Source organism: Ornithorhynchus anatinus, chromosome 4 (assembly GCF_004115215.2).
Source record: "Ornithorhynchus anatinus isolate Pmale09 chromosome 4, mOrnAna1.pri.v4, whole genome shotgun sequence".
NCBI classification, from domain to species: Eukaryota; Metazoa; Chordata; class Mammalia; order Monotremata; family Ornithorhynchidae; genus Ornithorhynchus; species Ornithorhynchus anatinus.
In genome coordinates, this window is record NC_041731.1 from 6,806,527 (window position 1) to 6,829,040 (window position 22,514).

Consider the following 22,514-nt stretch of genomic DNA (forward strand, 5'->3'; position numbering starts at 1 on the left):
TCGCATCCATGGGGAACACAGAGCCAAGAGTTCCAGGAGTCCGGCCAATTCGGTTTGTCACAGCCTGAGGCCACGGGGCGGAGTCCTGGCCTGCTCCGGTGTGGCTCCCCAAAGAGGCTGGAGGGCAAGGAGAATGACACGTGTCATCAGCGGTCATGGTCCCTCTGGGTGGGCCCAGATCCAGCCACGCCTGGAGGGAGGAAAATAAAGTCCTCCAGAACACAGTTCCCTTTGTTCTCGCCCTGCCGGATGAACGGCGGCCTGGCTCCTCCTCTCCCTCCTGGACCATTTGGTTTCCAGCCCCTTCCCACGGAACCCGGAGATTAAAGTAGGTTGGGGCAGAGGCCTGGAGTTGGACCTGGGATGGAGGAAGGTTGGAAGATCTCAAGAATGGAGGAAATCGAGAGGGGGGAGGGCAAGAGAGACCTGTCTGGTGAGAAGCGGTTGCGTTCGTGCCCAGGATTACGCGGGGCAGCTGGACGTGGCGAAGGAGATTCTGAAGGAGGGAAACAGTGAGCCTCGATCTGCTAATGGGACTTTTTCGATGATATTTGTTAAGGCTTACTCAATGCCCGTCGCCGTTCTGAGCTGCTCGAGTAGATTCTTGCTAATCACGTTGGACCCAATCCATGGGCCGCATGAGGATAATAATAATGACGGTATTCATTAAGGACTTACTATGTATCAGGGACTGTTCTGAGCACTGGGGTAGATACAAACTAAGCAGGTTGGACACAATCCATGTCCCACATGGGGCTCCCAGTCTTAATCCCCATTTTACAGATGAGGGAACGGAGGCACAGAGAAGTAAAGTTACTCGCCCAAAGTCACAGAGCAGACAAGTGACAGAGGTGGGATTGGGACCCAGGTCATTCTGACTCCCAAGCCTGCTTAACAATAATAATAATAATAATAATAATAATGTTGGTATTTGTTAAGCACTTACTATATGCAGAGCACTGTTCTAAGCGCTGGGGGAGATACAGGGTCATCAGGTTGTCCCTCATGGGGCTCACAGTCTGAATCCCCATTTTTCAGATGAGGTAACTGAAGCACAGAGAAGTGAAGTGACTTGCCCACAGTCACGCAGCGGACAAGTGGCAGAGCGGGAAATCAAACCCATGACCTCTGACTCCCAAGCCCAGGCTCTTTCCACTGAACCACACTGCTTCCACTAGGCCACACTGCTTCTCTTTAGCTTTGGGTTCTGACGGGGGTCCAGGGCAGTTCCTCTGGGCGGGACCACCCCAAACCATTGAAAACATCCCTTTAGCATCCACCACCTTCGGTGCTTTTGCTTCCACAAAAGCAGCGTGGCCTGGTGGGTAGAGCAGGTCAACCCTCACTCCTCAGCCTGCTACAGCGAGGCCTTCCAAGATAATCCCGGGTTCGCATTTTGAGGAGAGGCTGGGGGAAGACCTTCTCAAGCAGCCTTTAGAAATCCCCATTCCCGCTTCATTTGCCTTGACTTCCAGCAGCCTGGGGCCTCTGTGTGAAAGACACTGTAATTCGGGATTCTTAGAGAAGAATCTCAGCCTGCTTTGAGACCTCAGAAGACCTTTCTGTGTCCCAGTTTCCTCATCTGTAAAATGGGGATAAGACATTTACTCCCCCATCCCCTTATAAGCAAGGACTGGGACGGGTACTGGCTGATCCGATTGTCTTCTATCTTCCCCAGTGTTTAGACATATAGTAAGTGCTTAAAATCATAACTGTCGTTTACTTGTTTTATGATTTTCGTTAAACACTTACCGTGTGCGAAGCACTGTGCTAAGCACTGGCATAGATACAAGTTTATCAGTTTGGACACAGTCCCCGTCCCACGCGCGGCTCGCTGTCTAAATAGGAGGGCATAAGATTTAATCCCCATTTTACAGTTGAGGGAACTGAGGCACGAAGAAGTTTGGTGATTCGCCCAAGGTCACAAGCAAGCAATCGGCAGAGTCGAGATTAGAACCCGGGTCCTCTGACTCCCAGGCCCGGGTTCTATCCACTAGGCCACCCTGCTTCTCCGCCACCGATGCTGAGTAAATTATGTTCTTCAAGGTGCAAGCGGCGTGGCTCAGTGGAAAGAACCCGGGCTTGGGAGTCAGAGGTCGTGGGTTCGAATCCCGGCTCAGCCACTTGTCAGCTGTGTGACCGTGGGTAAGTCACTTAACTTCTCTGTGCCTCAGTTACCTCATCTGCAAAATGGGGATGAAGACTGCGAGCCTCACGTGGGACAACCTGATGACCCTGTATCTCCCCCAGCGCTTAAAACAGTGCTCTGCACATAGTAAGCGCTTAACAAATACCAACGTTATTATTATTAAGTCTCGGCTAGCGTGAGATCAAAGAGTCCTGGGGAAACGGTAGTCTCACGTGAGGCGACTGAGATTTTACCATGGCATTAAAGTACGGGTAAGACCAGTGGGCACGTGTGCTCTGACTGCAGGACAGATGGCAAGCCGTCTTGCTGCTTGGGGAGTATTTTGAGCTGGAGAAATATCTGTTTTGGGCAACAGGATGTGTTGCCAGCAGAAGTAGAAATATTTCACACATTTTAACTCCGTGAGTTTTCGGTCAGACTCACGCGGTTTTCAAGTCGCTACTGGATTTGCCGTCCTTATTTATCAAAGGCTGCTCGCGGGCTCCGGCCCGGTGACCAGCTGTCCGGCTCCTTGGCTGGGGAGATCCTCACTGCTTACTTTATGCCAAGGACTGTACAAAACGCTGGGGGAGATACAGGATAATCAGGTAGGACACAGTCCCTGTCCCACCTGGGACTCCTAGTCTAAGAGGGATGGGAGAACAAAAGCAGCGTGGCCTAATGGATAGAGCACAGTCCTGGGAGTCAGAAGGACCTGGGTTCTAATCCCAGCTCCACCACTTGTCTGCTGTGTGACCTTGGGCAAGCCACTTTACTTCTCTGGGTCTCGGTTACCTCATCTCTAAAATGGGGATTAAGACTATGAGCCCCGGGTGGGAAAGGGACTGTGTCCAACCCGATTAGCTTGTATCTAGTACAGTGCTTGGCACATAGTAAGCACTTAAATATCAGAAAAAGATTGAATCTTCATTTTACAAATGAAGATACTGAGACACAGAGAAGCAAAGTGACTTACACCAGGTCACAGAGCAGGCGAGTGGCCAAACCAGGATTAAAGCCCTCCCGTCTACCAAACGTGAGTCTTTACCAATAGGCCCCCTGCTAAATTCCTAACAACTGTTCTGATTTCTATTCACTAGGTCAATCCCGATTACATACAAATCTACCCCATAGATAACTGTTTTCAAGTATATTCACAAATTTATTATTGCCTTTTCATCGCTTTCCTTATTAACATTCGCGTTGCTTCTTAAAGGATCGCTCTTGGTTCTTTTGCAAAGGCTCCGCTCAGAGGTGGTAGAATAAGCCGGGGCAACCTTTTCATTCTGAATGAAAATGCCCCATCTTGTTCTTGGGGGACTCTACCAGAAGACAGCCCCACCTTGTTTTATCCATCCCCGTGATATTATTATTCCCTGTCCCCCGAGAGCGAGAGAAGGAAGGAAGGTGGGGTGAGCCTTGCCGTGGCCAGATCAAGAGCCGGCAAGCTGCGGCCTACTCCTCCCAGGCTGGGTTGGGGCTGCACTGGGAAAAAGAGAGCAGTTTGGCCCCTGATGGCTCTGGAGGCCAAGAAAACCCACCCTGGAAGCAAGTTTGGGTTTTTAATTCATCCACGCACTGCCTGGATGGACTGTGGGCAACATGTGGAGGCCCCCATGGCTTGGATGTCCAGAGAATCTTGGACAGTGGCTGCCCAGAGGGTCAACCGTCAACTTCCCATCCGTCATTGCTGTGGCGTAGAGATAACGGCTGTTCGACTAACAGGGTGTCCTTCTGCTCCCATCTGCCTCCTCGGAAGCTTCTGGGAGGTACCTTCCTCCTTCCTCTTGTGGCAGAAGTTCCCAACCACCGGCTTCTGGACTCCCCCGACTCTCCCCTCCCTCTCCCTTATCTGCCCAATCCACCCCGCTTATGCATTCTGTACTGCAGGGTTCACAGGGATCCTTTTTTTGTTGTTGTATTGCTCGGCGTTTACTATGTGTCGGGCACTGTACTAAGCCCTGGGGTGGATACAAGTAAATCAGGTTAGACACAGTCCCTGTCCCATATGGGACTCACAGTCTTCATCTCCGTTTTACGGGTGAGGTAACTGAGACACAGAGAAGTGAAGTGACACGTCCAAGATCACACGGCAGATAAGCGCTTAGTACAGTGGTTTGCACACAGTAAGCGTTCAATAAATACGAATGAATGAATGAAAGGGGTGGAGCCAGGATTAATATCCATGACCTCCTGACTCCCGGGTCCGTACTCTATCCACTAGGCCATGCTGCTTCTGGCTGGACAGAGATGGAGCTGTATCCTAGGGGCAGCGAAGGCCCCGCGGACCTAGTGGACAGCACCGTGGAGCTAGAATAAACTGAAACCGTGAGGAAACTCCCGGGGAAAATTAAAACCCCAAAAGGTACCCACACCTGTACCCCTTCCGGGCTTCCCGTAGGCCTGGCTGGGACGGCTCTCAGAAGGGACGCAGAGAACCTGGAGGAGAAAGCCCAGTGTGACTTCGCCTTTGGGCCGGGCCGGGAGATCTCCGGCCGGGAGAGAGTGGGATTGATGCGGTGCCCACCATCGCCCCAGGACCAGGAGAGATCTTGCGGAAGGGCTGGACATCCCTAGAAGACAAGGCAGGATCGTTGTCAAAACTATAATGGCACCAGGGCCGAAGCTATGCTAAGTGCTTCTTGGGAGAAAGCTCTGGCAACCGTTAGGAAAAAATACTCCATCACCTCACCCCCCCACAAGGGGCTGTTTTTCTGAGCAAAAAGGCTATTTCACAGTTTGGATTCATGATTTCTTTTTGTGACCCTGAGAGGTCTTACTCGTTTTGTTCTACAACTCTATTACCTTTCGGTATGCTTCCACCGAGCTCACTGCAAACCTGGAATTCCAGCTCGCCGTTCTCCGCGGAGCTTAAACAGGAAGGCTGCCGACAGCCCCGGAATGAAGATGGTTCTTCCGGGACCTTGCAGGCACTCTGAATACTGAAGGTCAGCGGACACACTGAGAGGAAAAATAAAACGATTTTGGTCCATTACGGGGTAGTTGCATTTAGGGTGAGTCGAAAGGATCCTTTTCAGCTAAGTAAATGACACACAGATTTCCTACGACAAAGCAAGTGCGGCATTCGGGAAAAATGACCCTACTGTAGGGCTCTTTTTTCTGATGGAGGGCAAAAATTAATTCCGTGCAGCGAGGAGAAAGAAAATACATTGAGTGGTGAGAGACTGCCATTGTACCTCACAGACGGTTCATCGGGAATAAATAGGAAATCGACTTTATGTGTTTACACTCTCCCAGGGGTTTGACCCAAGTCTCTGTTCTCTATTTCATTAAAACGCAAGCAAGGACTGGGGGAAAAGGAGAGGGAAATTGGGTTGGGGGTGTGGAACACGGGTTAGGGAGGCAAGACCGGCAGCCTCAAGTGAGCCAGGGAGAACTGAAGTTTTGAACTGGATCCCAACCCTTAGTGTTCTTTTGCCAAATAGAAATTGGGCGGCAATGGGGCCATTGTCCCCCTGAATCTGGAGAGAAGCGGAGGTCTAGGGGTCGGCATTCAGATTTTTTTTTAATCTGGCAGCCGCGGTGTGGAAAGTGATGGGAAGGGAGCTTCGGCTAATCGGGGAGGGACAAGACACCAGATGTCTTCTGGCTCCGTGATTCGGGTGACTTCTGCACTGTCGCATTCCGGATGGCTTTTCCCAACATCACACATCTGGGACGGTCGACCTGCCTCTGCCCTTTTGGCTTTTAGCCGCCGGACAGTTTTTTAGCTATCTCAGTTTCCAACCCGGTCCGGCTTTGCCCAGATAAATCAAAAGATGGCAGCCTTCGCCGGCACTCCCTCCCTACGTGAGGAGCCGGGAGGGTAAATTAAAGATCTGTCTGCTTTACCTTTAGGAAACGGTGAGAAAAAAGAGCTTGGAACGGAACGAAACAAAGAAAAGAGAGACAGTGCCACATCTCCTCCTGGAGGACCAGAGAAGTGAAGTGACTCGTCCAAGGTCACACCACGTGCAAGTAGCAGTGCCAGGATTAGAACACAGGTCTGATTCGTCCAGTAGAGTAGGTATATCCTGCTTCCATGATGCCCGAGGCTATAAGACCCATTGACTTTTTGATTTTAAACAAGCCTGCAACCAGCCTTCTATTGTCCTATCTCCAGACCGTAAGCTCGGTGTGGGTAGGGAACATGTCTACCGCCTCTGTTGCTCCTCCATTCCTTCCCGTGACAGTTGTAGTTTCAGCCTCTCCCTCTCTAGCCGACCTCCCCTCCTCTCCCATCCTGGAGGAGAAATTCCTCCAGGAAAGAGACTGTGTCTATCAACTTTGTGGTACTGTAGTCTCCCAAGCACTTAGGGCAGTGATCGGCTCACAGTAAAGACTCAATAAATACTACCGGTAAATTGATTGACGAACCCTGGTTCAGAATGATTGATGTTTGACGGCGTTACTGTAGGGAAGTATCATTTCATGGAACATTAAAGGCCTTAACTGTCCTTTTAAGAAGGGAAAATCTTGACAGCAACTTTCTTTTTTCACAAAAGAGGAGAGCTGACTCTCTCCTGACTTTGTTCCAAAGTCTCACCAGGCTGACTCCGGACCTTCGGTAACTTCCAAAATGCCACATGACAACGAGACAGTGGGCCTGTCCGGAGCACAGCTTGTCTCCTAATGTGCTCTGTGCCCGCCCTCCCTGGACCGCAGCAGCTGCCGGCCCCCAACCCCGCGGGAGCTCGGGAAACGAGTCTGAGAGGAAAGAGGCCGTGCTCCTTGACCTAATTAGACCAGGGCGGAGTGAGACACTCGAGCCCTGGAATGCTAACTAACAGGCGCTGGATCTGGAAGCAGCTCAGATTAAGGAGCCCGGAAAACCACCTACCGCAAAAGCAAACCGGGTTGAGAGACGCCTCTCGGGTTTCAGGCTTGTCGTCCCCCATCCTGTTTGAGTTCACGGTGAAACCGACAAGGTAGAATTCACCCGCGGGTCTCCATCTCTGATTTCAGAGGACTCTCGGTCCGGTCTGCCAGATTCCGGGCTGTCGCTCGGCGGCTCTGGGAGAAATGGTTGTGCGTGGGGGAAAATAGTGGGTGTCGGGCATTGAACAACGGGTCAAAGTGGGGACCGTCAAGATGGGAATCCTCAAGGTGTGGGACAGCTGGCTATATTTTGAGCAACCGTTGAACTTTCCTAAGCCCTTAGTTGCCTACGGTGACATTCAATAAATATCATTTCTAATACCAGATTCTCTTTCTTTCTCTCTCTCCCTCCCTCCATCTCTGTGTGTATGTACCCACATATATATATCTGACTCTAAGCTTCATGTGGATAGGAATCATGTCTACCAACCCTAATGTATTGTACTCGCTCAAGTTCTTAGTACAGTGTTCTGCACACAGCAAATGGATAGAGTACGGGCCTGGAAGTCAGAAGGTCCCTGCTCTGCCACGTCTGCTGTGTAACCTTGGACAAGTGATGCGGCTTTTCTGTGCCTGCTGCCTCATCTGCAAAATGGGGGTAGTGGGACAGGGACTGTATCCGACCCGATTTACTTTTATCCACCCTAGCACTTAGTAGAGTGCCTGGCACATAGTAGGCACTTAACAAATACCACAATTATTATGAAGTGTTCAATAAATATCACTGATTGATTGATCATTTGATTGGCATACACATTCACACAGAGCAGTAAGTGTGGTCATATCTGCAAAACTTTTTTCCAGAGAAACCGTCTGGATTCTGTAGATTCACCCAAAAGTTTCCACTGCGGCATACTGTGAGCCTGGGGCACTTAGGGGTCCGATGTCCTTGAATACCTTTAACGGCCGCTTTTTAACGGCAACCTTTAACAGCGTATCTGGTTGAGAAGTAAAGCCCAAAGCCAAAAGGAGGAAGAAAAGTCATAGTGGAGAGGAAACACAGTGGGGTTTTTGCCTCCCCCTAGAATGGGTGATTAGCCCCAGGCATTTCTTTTTTCTTAATGTAGGAATAATTACTTTATGGCCTCATTGCCCCAAGAGTCATATTGCATCCAGACTATCAAAAAAGCATTATCGACATGACTATGTGACAAAGAGACCTTAACAGAGAGCAAAATGCTAACCAAACTCCACGTTTTCCTTCACTGCCTGTTTATGCACCAATCCACGCTATTTACCCTGGTGATCACTAACAAGCACCGAAGAATTCTTAGCCGCATGCAGGTAAGATGTTTCTTCAAGCAGAACGGAAGCCTTTTAGCTGATTAAATTTGAACGGAGTCATCCGACGCTGCAGGGAATCCTTCCTTTGGAAGACGAAACAAGGTACGTTCTTCGAGATTTCTTCCGAGCAGTATAAACGCTCGTCGGCATTAGCAGTAGACTAGAGGTACAGTCTGTGAGGGACTGCCTGCCTGAGGGCTGAAGGATTGGAGACTGTCAAATGGCAACAACTCCGGACCGTTTAGCCGTGTGGGCGGCAACTCTAGTGTGGTTAGCCTTGTTGGCATTCTTGGTTTGATTTTTCATTTCCCGACTGCTTTTCCCCCTGGTTTTCACGAGAATCTTCCACTGCTCACCCTCCCCCAAGCCCCTCGGCTCTTACTAAGTCACAGCGAGCGGCCAGTTCGAAGCTGACGTCTGGAAAGTGTCCACTGCTGTCCGTGTCTCGGAGACCCTCTGTTCCCTCACCACAGGCTGAGCCCATTCTCCCCACCGGCCATCACACAGAGCACGCAGCAGGGCGTGGGAGGACCGGGGCGAGGGAGTGGGGATGGCTCCATGTGAACCATCCCCACTGCGGCCAGAACAATTCAGCCCCGGGACCAGCTGGCTGGGAGACCCACCTTTCCGCTCTTCAGCCAATCAATCAAATTTGTTAATAATTATAATCACGGGATTTGCTAAGTGCTTACTATGTGCCAGACACACTGTTCTAAGCCCTGGGATAGATACAAGGTAATCAGGTCGTCCCACGTGGGGCTCACAGACTTAATCCCCGCTTTACAGATGAGGTCACTGAGGCATAGAGAAGTGAAGTGACTTGCCCAAAGTCACACAGCTGATAAGTGGCGGAGTCGGGATTAGAACTCACGACCTCTGACTCCCAAGCCCGGGCTCTGTCCACTAAGCCACGCTTCTTCAGTGTGTTGAGTGTGCTGAGTGTATACTGTGTGCAGAGCACTGCATTAAGCACTACTGGTGCCTGAGCAACACTTGCCCGAATGGCCAGGGACCAGAGAGGTTGGCAAGTGTATTTCCATGGGCACAGGGTGCCAGGAATTCTCTCTCAATCACTTACACACATGGACTCAATCTTACCAATGGCACTGTCATCTTCAAACCGGTGGATAAATCAGTGATTTGTGTGGCTGTGTGTGGGTTGTGGAAGTGTGGACAAGGCCATGGGAGCGTGTGTGGGTGCGGATTTACTGTTCAGCGGGCAGTCAGTGAAAGAAAGGATCGTCTATGTGTCCGGCACTTGCGAATCTTACAGAATCACCGAAGCTAGGCCTCACGGCGCTGAGCCTCCTCATCTTCGTGCCCCGGGGAAGACTCCGTCTTCCACGGGAAAGAGCGCAAGACTCCGGGACTGACAGACTGGAAGACGGACGGACATTCCAAGGAGCTTTCCTTAGTGGGCAGAGGGTCAGAAGTCAACGTGTGTCCTGTGGGTTCTGGATGCTCCGTACGCTCCGTGTATTCTGTTTATTTATACTCTGTGTGCTCCGTGGGTTCTGGGGGATCCGTGCTCTCCGTGCGCTCTGCTCATTTCCTTCCTCATCTGGGGCGGCCTCTGGCCTGGTCTGACACAGCGGCGACAGCCGGCTCCAGCTGGTCTCCCTTGTGCGGGTCGGACGCGCGGCCCCAGCCGCCGTGACATCCGGGCCGGGCCTCCCTCCGCGCCAGTCTTAGGCCGTGGGGTCCTGGGAAAGAGGAGTCGTCTACGGAATTGTCTTTGGAACCGATTTCTTTCCAAGGACACATTTGAGCGCTAACCGGGGGCGGGGGAAGGTGGAGAGGGCAACAAGAATTGTCACCTCCGACCCCTCACCCCAGCAGAGGCAGAAAGAGGAAGCAGCAGAAGCGGCCGAACGGCAACCAGAGCCATTTTTTGCTCCGGGCCATACCCAGGGAAAACCCAACTTTGGTTTAGATGGGTTGATTTCATGACCAAAGACATAATAATAATAATGTTGGTATTTGTTAAGCGCTTACTACGGGCAGAGCACTGTTCTAAGCGCTGGGGTAGATACAGGGTAATCAGGTTGTCCCACGGGAGGCTCACAGTCTTAATCCCCTTTTTACAGATGAGGTCACTGAGGCACAGAGAAGTGAAATGTCTTGCCTACAGTCACACAGCTGACAAGCGGCGGAGCCGGGATTAGAACCCATGACCTCTGACTCCCAAGCCGGGGCTCTTTCCACTGAGCCACGCTGCTTCTCTGACATCAGCCCGGCGGGAAGCCTCCCCGCTGAAACGGAACGAGAGCCGTGATTTAATATCGGAGACTTGCAGGCGGCACTAAGTCTCTCAGGGAGGCAATCAACCGCAGGCAGCGACCTGCGCGGGGCTCCCCTAGGTGCCTGCTGGACCTAAGCCGGTCACCGGAACTGCGGCCATCAGCCACGGCTCCGCCCCTCCCCAAGTTGTTGGGCATCCCTTTGTCTTTGTCTCTGATGCTCTTTGGTGTTTTTATTGTTTCATCATTATCTTTCCTTACGGCACTGTCGCCAGGCACCCTCCTGTTGTGAGCCCCTCGAGGGCCAATGGGTCATGTCTAACGCCCTGTCTGTCTCCCCGTTTAGACTGTGAGCCCGTCATTGGGCGGGGATGGTCTCTATCTGTTGCCGACTTGTTCATTCCAAGCGCTTAGTCCAGTGCTCTGCACATAGTAAGCGTTCAATAAATACTATTGAATGAATGAACAAATATTTATCTTGATGATGTTGTCTTGTTCTGTTCGGCTTTGCCGTCTGCCTCCCCCATTTAGACTGTGAACCCGTCACCGGGACGAGATGGTCTCTATCTGCTGCCCAATTGTCCATTCCAAGCGCTTAGTCCAGTGCTCTGCACATAGTAAGCGCTCAATAAATACTATTGAATGAATGAAGGAATATTTATCTTGATGATGTTGTCTTGTTCTGTTTTGTTCTGTTTGGCTTTGATGTCTGCCTCCCCCGTTTAGACTGGGAGCCCGTCACTGGGCGGGGATGGTCTCTATCTGTTGCCAAATTGTCCATTCCAAGCACTTAGTCCAGTGCTCTGCACATAGTAAGCGTTTAATAAATACTATTGAATGAATGAATGAATATTTATTTTGATGATGTTGTCTTGTTCTGTTTGGCTTTGCCGTCTGTCTCCCCCGTTTAGACTGTGAGCCCGGCACTGGGTCGGGATGGTCTCTACCTGGTGCCCAATTGTCCATTCCAAGCGCTTAGTCCAGTGCTCTGCACATAGTAAGCGTTCAATAAATGCTACTGAACGAATGAACGAATATTTATCTTGATGATATTGTCTTGTTCTGTTTTGTTCGGTTTGGCTTTGCTGTCTGCCTCTCCCGTTTAGACTGTGAGCCCGTCAGTGGGACGGGAGGGTCTCTATCTATTGCCGAATTGTCCATTCCAAGCGCTTAGTACAGTGCTCTGCACATAGTAAGCGCTCGATAAATACTATTGAAATAAATACTAATGAATGCCAAGCACTGTTCTACTACTGCTATTTCTCTCACCACTATTATCGCGGCTGCTGCCCCTATTACAAATAATAATAATTTCCCTCATGATTTTCCTTATTTCCCATCCACAAAAACATGGCTGGGGAGTTATCCTAAATCTGAACCTGCAACCACACGTGTCCTGTTGGGAGTTCAACGGCTAATCAATCAATCAAACAATAGTATTTATCGTGAGCACCCACTCTGTGCGGAGCACTGTCCTAAGCCCCCGAGAGAGTACAATACGGTAGAGCCGGTCGAACAATCCCCGTGCTTGAGGAGCTAACTGTCCAATGTCTTTTTTATTTTATTATTTTTCTGAAAGCACCAGAGTTCCCCGTGAATGAGAAACTGAAGCTCTTTCACTCAACATCAGCATCTGCGCTCTCCGTCTAGTCGTGGGACGAGGGAACAGGGAGAACTTGGAGTGAGAGCGGAGGAGAATCACCGAGATGACAACCACATGAGAACTCCAACACACGGAACAAAAGTTCCGGGAAAGGAGCCGGCTTAGCCGGCAGGAGGGGAGACTTCGAAACGACCTCGTAGCATTTTGAGGGAACGAGGGCTCCCGGCCACAAGACGTGACTCGACTTTCTCCAGCTCCCGAGAGGAAATGGGCTGGGACGGCAGCCCGCGGAATTTCGATTAGCGCTGAGGCGGGGAGAATTTCCCCGGGATTCTCCAGCTCAGAACGGGTAGTGCGATCTCCGTTTCTGTAGTTGGGCCTTGGCAGAGTCCTGCTTGAAGGCAGCGGGATGGCCTGGATGGCAGACTCAAACTCCCCTCCCGCCCCCGCCACCGGCCTCCTATCTCGTTGCTTCTCTGTCTGTTTGGCCCCGTGGTCCCCTGGGCTTCTTGTCTGCACAGCAGCACGGCCTAGTGGATAGACCACGGGCCTGGGAGTTAGGAGGACCTGGGTTCTAATCCCGGCGCCGCCACTTGCCCGCCGTGTGGCCTTGGTCGAGTCGCTTAATTTCTCCGGGCCTCAGTTACCTCATCTGTAAAATGGGGATGAAGACTGTGAGCCCCCAGTGGGACTGTGTCCAACATGATTAGCTTGCATCTACCCCAGCGCTTAGAACAGGGCCTGGCCCATAGTAAGTAGCAAATGCCATCATCATCATCACAAAAAAGCCGCTCCTATCAGGACTACAGTGTGCCAGCCACAGTTGTCCCCCGACATCCAGCTGACTGGGCATCCCCATCGGGTCCCCCTCCCGGATACTCCCCGGTGACCCGAACAAAGTGCTGACCACCCATCCCGGGCTCATTTCTTCTCCCTGACAGTGTCCAGTCCAGCGCTTTCAAGTATTCTGATCCTAAACTGAACCAAGATGAGTCAAATTCTCCCAAGGTCCAACCTGCCTACCGAAATAACTCTTCAGAGCAGCAGCCGCCAGGTCCTTGAAAGGTGTAATTTACACCGAAATGGGCTGCCATTCGGGGTCGCGCAAGGGCAAGGTCATTAGGACGAAGCCGCGCTTCGGTTCGATGACGCTGCCGATGGCGAGATTGTACCCATGGACGTGAGCGTCGCTAAGAGAGGAACCCGGGCGCACTCCGACCCGGCGTCCTCGGAAATACGGTCCATTGGAAATGGAGAAGCAGTGAGGCCTCGTGGAAAGAGCACGGACGGGCCTGGGAGTCAGAAGACCTGGGTTCTAATACCGGCTCTGCTAATTGCTCTCTCTACCAATGGTTTTCTGGGTGATGTTGAGCAAGCCACTTAACTTCTCTGGGCCTCAGTTTCCTCAACTGTAAAATGGGGATTCAATACCTGTCCTCCTTCCTGCTTAAGACTGTGAGCCTTCACTTGGGGCAGGGACTGTGTCCGACCTAATTAACTTCCACCTACTTAGAACCATGTTTGATACATAGTAAGCACTTAACAAGTACCATAAAGCAAACAAACAAAAAGTTGGGTACCTCTCTCAGCCCTGCAATTTGGGGGAACACGGCTCAGACATCACTGGCAAAGAGGGGAAAGATCAGTCCTACCACAAGGATGGTTTGCACTGAATCATCCTCACTCTCTCACTCGGTCCTTCGAGGACCCGCACCGCGCCGAATGAGATAGGAAGTTGCTTCCATTATTTGCTTTATTTTAAGCAAACCTGAGAGACCTCAGAAACCTTGAGAAAAATAAAAATACCTGCAGGCACAAATATAATCAACCCTCAGCTATTCGGGAGCTGGGAGCCTTCTTGCAGATTATCCAACACTTTTGCCTTACCCTTTTCCTAGCTTGGTGTTTTGGGGCCATTTCCTCTGTCCCCTCAGGAGGTGGATAAGGGGAATGAAACTAAAAAAGCCAACTTCCATTATGTCCCTTTGGTTCCTGCCTGGCAGTGAGGAAAACAAAAGTGGAGAGTTTGTGGTTCTTGGCGGATTTCAGTTAATAATGATAATGTTGGTGTTTGTTAAGCGCTTACTATGTGCAGAGCACTGTTCTAAGCACTGGGGTAGATACAGGGTAATCAGGTTGTTAATCCCCATTTTACAGATGAGGGAACTGAGGCCCAGAGAAGTGAAGTGACTTGCTTACAGTCACAGAGCTGACAAGTGGCAGATCCGGGATTCCAACCCATGACCTCTGACTCCCAAGCCCAGGCTCTTTCCACTGAGCCACGCTGCTTCTCTAGCCACGATATTTACGGCTGATAATGACTTGGAGGCAGTGGCGGAGGGCGGGGGGCTGGAAGACAGAGCACAGGAGAGGCAGGGGCAGAGGTACTGCTTGACTGAAGTGTGGAAAATTCTAAAGAGCTGAGAAAGCATTCTCAACAAATACGATTAAACCAACTCTGACACACATGCAAAGGGCATTACCCAAAATCTAGCATGTTCAGCAAACAAGAAGGCCTTATGAATAAATGTTTCCTGGTTCCCCATGAGTAGATTAACCCTGGCTTGTAAACTGAAAAGATTTGACATCTCCTATGTGGAATGGGAGGAGCGTGAACTGAAGAACCCAGCTTTCCTAAATAATCCCTCTCTCCCCCTTCAAAGCCTTCTTGAAGGCACATCTCCTCCAAGATGCCTTCTCTGATTAAGCCCTCCTTCCCTCTTCTCCAACTCCCTTCTACGTGACCCTGACTGCACCCTTTATTCATCCCTCCCCTCAATCCCACAGCACTCATGTCCATATCCATCATTTATTTATTTATATTAGTGTCTGACTCCCCCTCTAGACTATGAACTTATTGTGGGCAGGGAATGTGTCTACCAGCTCGGTTACGCTATACTCTCCCAATCACTTAATACAGTGCTCTCTATACACAATAAATGCTCTATAAATATGAAAGATTGATTGATCATAATCTGTGATAATCATTCGGTCCCGAGGGATTTCCTTCCCTCTTAAAGCTTAGAATCATTATTCCCTATGTCCATAATTCCCTTTCCAGGCTGGTTACTCAGGGAGAGCCTTGGGAAGCCAATTTCCTCACAGCACAGTTTAAGAGTCTAATGATCCTAAATTGGTCCACAATGGGCCAGACGGAAAAAGCTTTGTCTGCCCTTAAGTAGCATTGGAGGTGGGTGGGAAGGAGAGTGAGGTAGAGAGGGAGGGAGGGAAAGAGGGGGGAAGGAGGAAGGACAGAAGGGAAAAAGGGGGGGAGAGACAGGGGAACCAGAGGGAAGAAAAAAAGGAGAGAGGAAAGACAGGGCAGGGGGAGGAAAGAGGAAGAGGGGGAGAGGGAGGAAGAGTGGAGGGGTGGAAGAGTGGGTTAGAGAAGGAATAAAGGGAGAGGGAGAGAGGGAGGGAGGAAAGGGGAAGGGGGGGGGAGAAGGAGGAGGAAGAAAGATCGAGGAAGATCGAAGGAGAGGAGGGAGGAAGAGAGGGAGAGAGGGAGGAAGAAGAGGAGCAGGGAGATAAGGTGAGATAGGGGAGGAAGGTCAGAAAGGGAAAGGGAGAGGGAGAGAAATAACCCCTGTGGCCCTGAGATTAGAATACTACTACTTCTGGTATTTGTTAAGCACTTACTGTGTGTCAAGCCACTGTATTAAGCAATCACAGATCGAACAAAGTCCCTATCCCGCACGGGCCTCACAATCTATGAGGGTGGGACACTAGGTATTCCGTCCCCATTTTTCAGATAAAGAAACCGAGTCACTGAGAAGTTAAAGTGACTTGCCCAAAGTCACCAGCAGGCAAGTGGAAGAGCCAAGATTAGAACCCGGATCCTCTGACTCCCGGACCTGGGCCCTTTCCACTGGGCCCCGTCGCTTCATCTTTCGACAGTGTCACTGACCACACTGAGATCGTTGCCCGCATGTGAAAGGCCGGCAATCCATCGATCCGATTTTTTGAGAGCTTTCTGTGTGCAGAGCACTGTTCTGATTGGCAGATTAGCTCGACATGCGGCAGGGACTCCCATCAGAAAATGCACACCCCTTGTAGGGCCGGGACAAGAACCCGGCCAGCCTGCTTCTCAGAGCCAGGGCTCTACCTGCCGGGACCCACCCCCTTCCACCACCCCGACCCCCGGATCCAGAACGGTCAGGGCGAGAAGACGGGGTCAAGGATAGAGAAGCTGTTGAGGCCTGAAAATTACACTCATCAGCGGCTGCTTTTCGGGCACTGGGAATTGGTTACGGCTTCAGACGTCAGCTTAAGGCCTCTGACTGAGAAAACCGTCGACTGACAGGTGTTAAAAACAAAAAAAACCCGCCAGGAATTTAATTTGGGTCTGACCACGGTACCCCAAGAGTTTAGGAGCTTAGAGGACTGTAAAAATCATTCAGTCTCAACCGCCCTGATAGCTAGCGTTTATAGCCGCCCGATAGCCCTGAGTTAAATGTCTCCCCAACTCACGGGAAATTGTCCTACAGGTCACAAAGCACAATGGGTTGGTTAGATAAATCATTTGATAAAAGACAAAGGTTCAGAACAAAGTCATGCAAGGAGACGAAGATTCCAAACGCCCTGAAAGGGCTGGTCCAAGGCTTCCTGTGGTAAATGGAGCCAGGAAAACAACAATAATTAATAATAATGATGGTATTGTTAAGTATTTACCATGTGCCGAGCACTTTCCTAAGCACGGGGGTAGAGACAAGTAAATCGCGTTGGACACGGTCCCTGTCCCACATGGGGTCACAGTCTAATCAATCAAAGGTATTTATCGTATGCTATGTGCAGAGCACTGTACTAAGCACTTGGGAGAATACAACAAAATTAGCAGACACGTTCCCTGACCGTAACGAGCTTACGGCCTAGAGAGAGTCTAAGTCGGAGCGACGTTCACGGTCACGTTTTCGACCTAGAAAACGTTAAAGGCGGGTTACGGCAGTGGCAGGGAAAGATACGTCGCTCCCCGAGGTTAACGATCAAGTCCCCACAAATTGGAAATCACGCCGCTGTACGCGCTAACTTCTTCAAAATGAATAAAGACCCTGTCAATTACCGGCCGGTGAGCCCGACTTCAATCATGAACGCTGTCAGACGAAAATGAAAAAGGCCCTCTCCAAGCCCGCTGCTAAATTATGAGTCGTCGAGTAATCACGGGCGCTCGTCGGTCAGGGAAAAGATGCAAGGGATGGAATCATTTGCCATTCTGGTGCTCTGCACGTGACCAAGCCGCAATCCCGAAAACGCCGAGACCGTTTTCTTCAGGTCTAAATTGAAAATCGCTCCCGACCCTTCTTCTCCAGCCTGGAGGTTGGGGCTGAGTTAACTCTCCTTTAAAGGGGACGCCTCTTTCCTAACACCACCGAAATAACTGCTGTCAACTTCTAAACTAGCACCTGGGATGGATTGCTGTTTCTTCCACCTCACTCACCCCCCCTGCTTTTTCATTCTTGGGGATCGATTTTAGGAGTAGCTTTGGACAGATGAGTCGGTTCGTTTCCTCTGAGGGTGACATCCTTCACAGGGCCAATTAAATCAGGGTTGGGGGTGGGGGAGGGAGAAATGGCAGAATCCACACAGTTCTCGAGATTTTGTTTCTAAGTAAACAAAAGCGAGGAAAAGGGCCCGGAGAGGGTAAGTGACTTGCTCATGGTCACCAGCCCCCAGAAACACCGTCCCACAGCAGATGGTCAAACTGCTGCTAATGCCTCCTAATAATAAATAAAAATAAATGGGTGGGGAGGACATTAAAGCAGCATAGCATAGCGGATAAAGCGTGGGCCTGGGGCTCGGGGGTCAGGGGTTAGGGGATCTAATCCTGGCTCTGCCAGTTGTCTGCTGGGTGCCCTTGGGCAAGTCGCTTCAGTTCTCTGTGCCTCCGTGACCTCACGTGTAAATTAGGGATTAAGACCGTGGACCATGGACTGTGTCCAACCCGATCTGCTTGTATCCACCCCAGTGCTTCGTACAGTGCCTGGTACACAGTAAGCACTTAAATGGTACTATTATTATTATTCATTCATTCATTCAATAGTATTTATTGAGCGCTTACTATGTGCGGAGCACTGTACTAAGCGCTTGGAATGAACAAGTCGGATTATCATCCAATCGGTCAGTACCCCTCCCCGACAAGCCAGAGACTCGTTCTCTAATGGAATCCGCAGGAGAGATAAGCTCCTGGCCGCCCGACCTGATGAGCAAAGTATCCATCAGATTTATTTAGCCTCGATGGAAGCAAAACGTGATTTGCTTCTGTATAATCATCACCCATGAGCGCGCGTGTGTGTTTTCTATAGCATCAGTGATGAAAATTTTATAGCCTCCAAATTGCCTCGTAAAACTTACGTATCTGTGGTCCCGGCTGGCTTTTATCACCGGCTTGTCCCCGGGGTGGGTGGATGGGGGCGGAGGGGGAAGGCAGATTAACAAATCGGACCACCTCAGCCCCCTCTCTCCCTCCCACCCGACTGCCCTGAGCAGGGGCCCGCAGCCCAAGGAAGCGTTTCAGTGCAGCAGGGAGACCTGCCCCACCCCCCCAACCGACTTCCGCCCGCTCAGGCTATCGACCGGTCCCCACGGGTGGCCGGCGGACCCCCCGGCCACGTCCCCTCCCGTCCCCGTTGCCGTGGTGTCTCTGAGGGCTCGGCCACCAAAGGAGGAAGGGGGCTGTTGGCCGGAGTGGGGAGGCCCCTCGGGACCGTGGGAAGATCCCGCTCCGCCAGCCACTCGTTTCCCGGGAACGATGGGAAGCCCAGTCCGGAACACCTTGAACCGGGTGTGAGACCTCGTTCAAAAAAGAATCAAGAGAAAAGCCTAGTTTGGTCCATTTATTGTCGCGATCAGAGGCAAGGCAGAAGAGAGATGTGTCCTGGTCCCTCCGCGGGCAGCAGAGAGCGCACCAGGCAGAAGGAGATCAAAGCTAAAATTGCTCCCTGCTCAGAAAACTCGAAGAGTAAGGGGTCTGGATTCCGTTCCTAGATGTGAAACAGAGGGCCGATGCCGTGGGCAAGTGGACAGCCCTGCAGTCCTTCGACCCCGAGCCACGCCGTCCCGCACGGGCAAGCGTTTCGGCTCGGGGGACGCGGAATGGAAACAGACGGGTCGGAACGGCCAGGGCAGGGAGCGGACGGGGCACGCGGAGGTCGAGGGGCGGAGGAGACGCGACGGCCCTCCGAGGGGGAGAGGGGTCAAAGAGCTCCCTGCGGCAGAGCGGGAGGTCACGTGAGTCCTCCGCTGGCAGCTACGGGGCCCCGCTACGTGATGGGAAAATCTCCAGAGGCTTCCGCCACCGCTCCGGTCCCAGGGCCCCCACCCTGGAGACCGGGGTGTGCTCCCGCAGAGCCGAACGCTGAACGCCGCTTGCCCTCGCCGGCCGGGGCCGCTGCGACGAGGCGGAGGGATTCCCCTGGACAGCCCCGAGCCCTCGAGCGGCGGAGGGCAGTCTCCCTCCAGGAGCCAACTGGGGAGGTCCGGTTCCCCCCCACCTCGCGGATCAGTGACCCCGGCCGACCCGGCGGCCGCTCCCACGGGGAGGTGGTGGCCGGCGGGTGGCGGGACGGGGAGGGAGAGGGGCGTACTGCGTGGACCGAGACTAACCAGGGGTGGGCCGGCAGACCGGGGCCACTACGGGTCCGGCGTGGCCTGATCCGCGGCTGGCTGGTCAGCCGGCTGCAGGGCCTCCTGCACGTACACGATGAACTCGGAGGGCTCCCCGCCCTGGGTGTAGACCGTCACCGTCTCGATCCCCTCCACCTCGTCCGCGGACACGAGCAGGTGGTGTTGCTCGGCCAGCCCCACCGACGCCTGCTGCAGGGTCTCCTGGATCATCACCGTGTGGCCGGACGCCTGCTCCTCTTCCGTCACCTGCGCGGACGGGGATGGGACGCCATTAGCGAAGGGTGGGAGGCCGAGGGCGTGCCCTGGGCCAGACGTCGGGGCTGCGGGGATCACGGCCACTAAGCCTGTGGGTCGGTCGTATTTACTGAGCACTTTCTGTGTGCACTGTGCACTTTGGAGACTACAGAATAGCAAACACGTTTCCTGCCTACAGTGAGCTTTCAGTCTAGAGATCTAGTTTACGGTACAGCGCTCCGCCCGTAATAAGTGCTCGATAAATACCATTAACTCCAGTGCACTCTTCCAAGCACCGGGTAAAGCGCGCTGCCCACGGTAGACGACGATGAGCTTAAGGAGGGCAGGGATCGTGTCTACCGACTCGATTTTACTCTCCCAAGCGCCTAGTACAGTGCTTTCCACACAGTAGACTGTTCCTTGGGGGTGGGAATTATGTAAACCAACTCCATTGTCCTCCCCCTCTGGACTGTAAGCTTGTTGTGGGCAAGGAATGCGTCTACCAACTCCATTATATTGTACTCTCCCAAGCACTTAGGTGAGTACTCCGCACCACAATAAATACAATAGATACACCAATACGAGATCTTAATGAACTGTTGTGTCCACAATGGACTGTAAACCCCTCAAGGGCAAGGAATGTGTCTAGTATACTGTACTCTCCCAAGTGCTTAGTATAGTGCTGTGCCCAAAGCGGCGGCGGCTCGATAAGAACCATCGTTGAGTACAAGGGTCTGGTCAGGTTTCAGGGGCTACAAAGCTCCAAATCTCTTCTGACAGTCCGAGTTGGGGCTGAATCACCCTGATTCACCCCTTGTCACTTGGGCACGGCTAAAGAAAAACAACAAGCTCAACTCCAGGCCCCTATCCGACAACAAAGTGGCCTAGTGGATAGACCCCGGGCCTGGGAGTCAGGAGGACCTGGGTTCTAATCCCGGCTCCGCCACCTGTCTGCTGTGTGACTCTGGGCAAGTCACTTAACTTTTCAGCTCCTCAGTTCCCTCATCTGTAAAATGGGGATTAAGACTGCGAGCCCCAGGTGGGACACGAACAGTGTCCAACCTGATTAGCTTGCATATACCCCAGCACTGAGAACAGTGCCTGGCTCATAGTAAGCCCTTAACAAATACCACTAAATAACAATAACCACCACCACCCAAAAAAAAAACCAGTATCATCTAGCCACCCACACGGCATGTCCGAACTGGAGGATGACTCTCGAAAACCACGGTGCCAGCTAAGCGCTGGGGTAGATAGCTAACCAGCTTAGACACAGTCCATGTCCCACTGGAGCTCACAGTTTTAACCTCCATTTTACAGATGAGTCAACTGAGGTCCAGAGTTTAATGACTTGTCCAAGGTCACGCGGCAGATGAGTGGCAGAGCCTGGATTTGAACCCAAGTCCTCTGACTGCTTCTCCACTTTAATGTCCGTCTCTCCAGAGAGACTCTAAACTCTTTGTGGGCAGGGAACATGTCTGCCAACTCTGTCCTATTGTTCTCCCCAAGCCCTCAGTAAAGTGATCTGCACACAATAAGTACTCGATAAACACAACTAATCGATTGATATGAATGCAGGATTTGCCCGGAAAATGGAGCGGGTACCATGGGACAACGGTCACAGACCTTTCCGCAAGTCAATCGGTTTCTTCTTGGGCTCCCTCCCTGCCTTATCTCTCTCAAAACACCCATCCACCTTAGGACAATTCCCTATATCTCACTGAACTTCACTATCGGAAGCCAGGAAAGTAAAAAGGCTTTGGGATGAGTCATTTTCATTAGTCACTGCTCCTTCGGTTATATGGTTCTTGTCGGGGCAAAACAAGAGATGAAGAAAATCCACAACGAGAAAGCCAGGGCTTGTTTACACGGGAAGCTAATCTTGATAGAGCTACTCCATCTGATTAAATGACTGAACTGGGGGCTTAATTCCTGGACCTGTGGAAAACGGAACCTGCAGAGGAGATAAGACGTCTTTTTTCCAGCGTTCGCGTTACTTTATTCAGAAACGGTTCATACACGGTATGACGTGTCCCAGACTCCTCGGCTCGCCTCGGGTGTGACAGGGAGACCCGGTCGCTCGGCATAAAGGTCGTTTTCAGCCTGGGTCTCGAAGAAAACAAGGCGCCTTAATCTCAACTCTCCACACCACAGTGAACTCTTCATTCCACTGTAAGCTCGCTGCGAGACGGGAACGTGCCTACCAAATCCGTCGACCTCTCCTCTCCAAACCGCTTAGTACAGTGCTCCTCACATAATAAGTGTTCAATAAATTCCCTCTAGCCTGTAGACTTGTCCTCTAGACTGTAAACTCCCTGTAGGTAGGGAATGTGTCTGTTGTGTTCTCCCAAGTGCTTAGTACAGTCTCTGCACACAGTAAGTGCTCAACAAATATCCTCCGTAAGCTCATCCTCTAGACTATTAGCTCGTTTGGGACAAGGAATTTGGATGTCATATTGTACTCTCCCAATTAGTACAGTGCTCTGCACACAGTAGGCGCTCAATAAATATCCTCTAGATTGTAAAC

At 51.6% G+C, this 22,514-nt stretch overlaps 1 protein-coding gene and 1 long non-coding RNA gene across 5 annotated transcripts in view; one reads left to right on the forward strand and one right to left on the reverse strand.

Moving 5' to 3' along the window:
* The first annotated feature begins 234 nt into the window (after positions 1-234).
* On the forward strand, positions 235-6,400 carry LOC114811260. Of its 2 annotated transcripts, none has more exons than XR_003758930.2 (3): positions 235-328; positions 4,353-5,142; positions 5,987-6,400. It is a non-coding gene; the product is annotated as an uncharacterized LOC114811260 (long non-coding RNA). The 2 variants fall into 2 exon arrangements; XR_003758929.2 differs by having other exon boundaries at positions 4,353-5,076.
* A 12,548-nt stretch (positions 6,401-18,948) lies between these two features.
* Positions 18,949-22,514, reverse strand: part of ZFAT (zinc finger and AT-hook domain containing) — a 51,009-nt gene continuing 47,443 nt past the window's right edge. The window contains exons 16-17 of one of the 3 annotated variants that reach the window (XM_029062890.2): positions 22,007-22,090; positions 18,949-19,999 (exon numbers count right to left, since the gene is read on the reverse strand). In XM_029062890.2, coding sequence (XP_028918723.1) covers positions 19,760-19,999; positions 22,007-22,090 — 324 coding nt within the window. In that variant the 3' untranslated portion in view covers positions 18,949-19,759. Of the gene's footprint in view, positions 20,000-22,006; positions 22,097-22,514 lie in introns of all 3 variants that reach the window. The other 2 variants (XM_029062889.2, XM_029062891.2) reach the window with 2 other exon arrangements.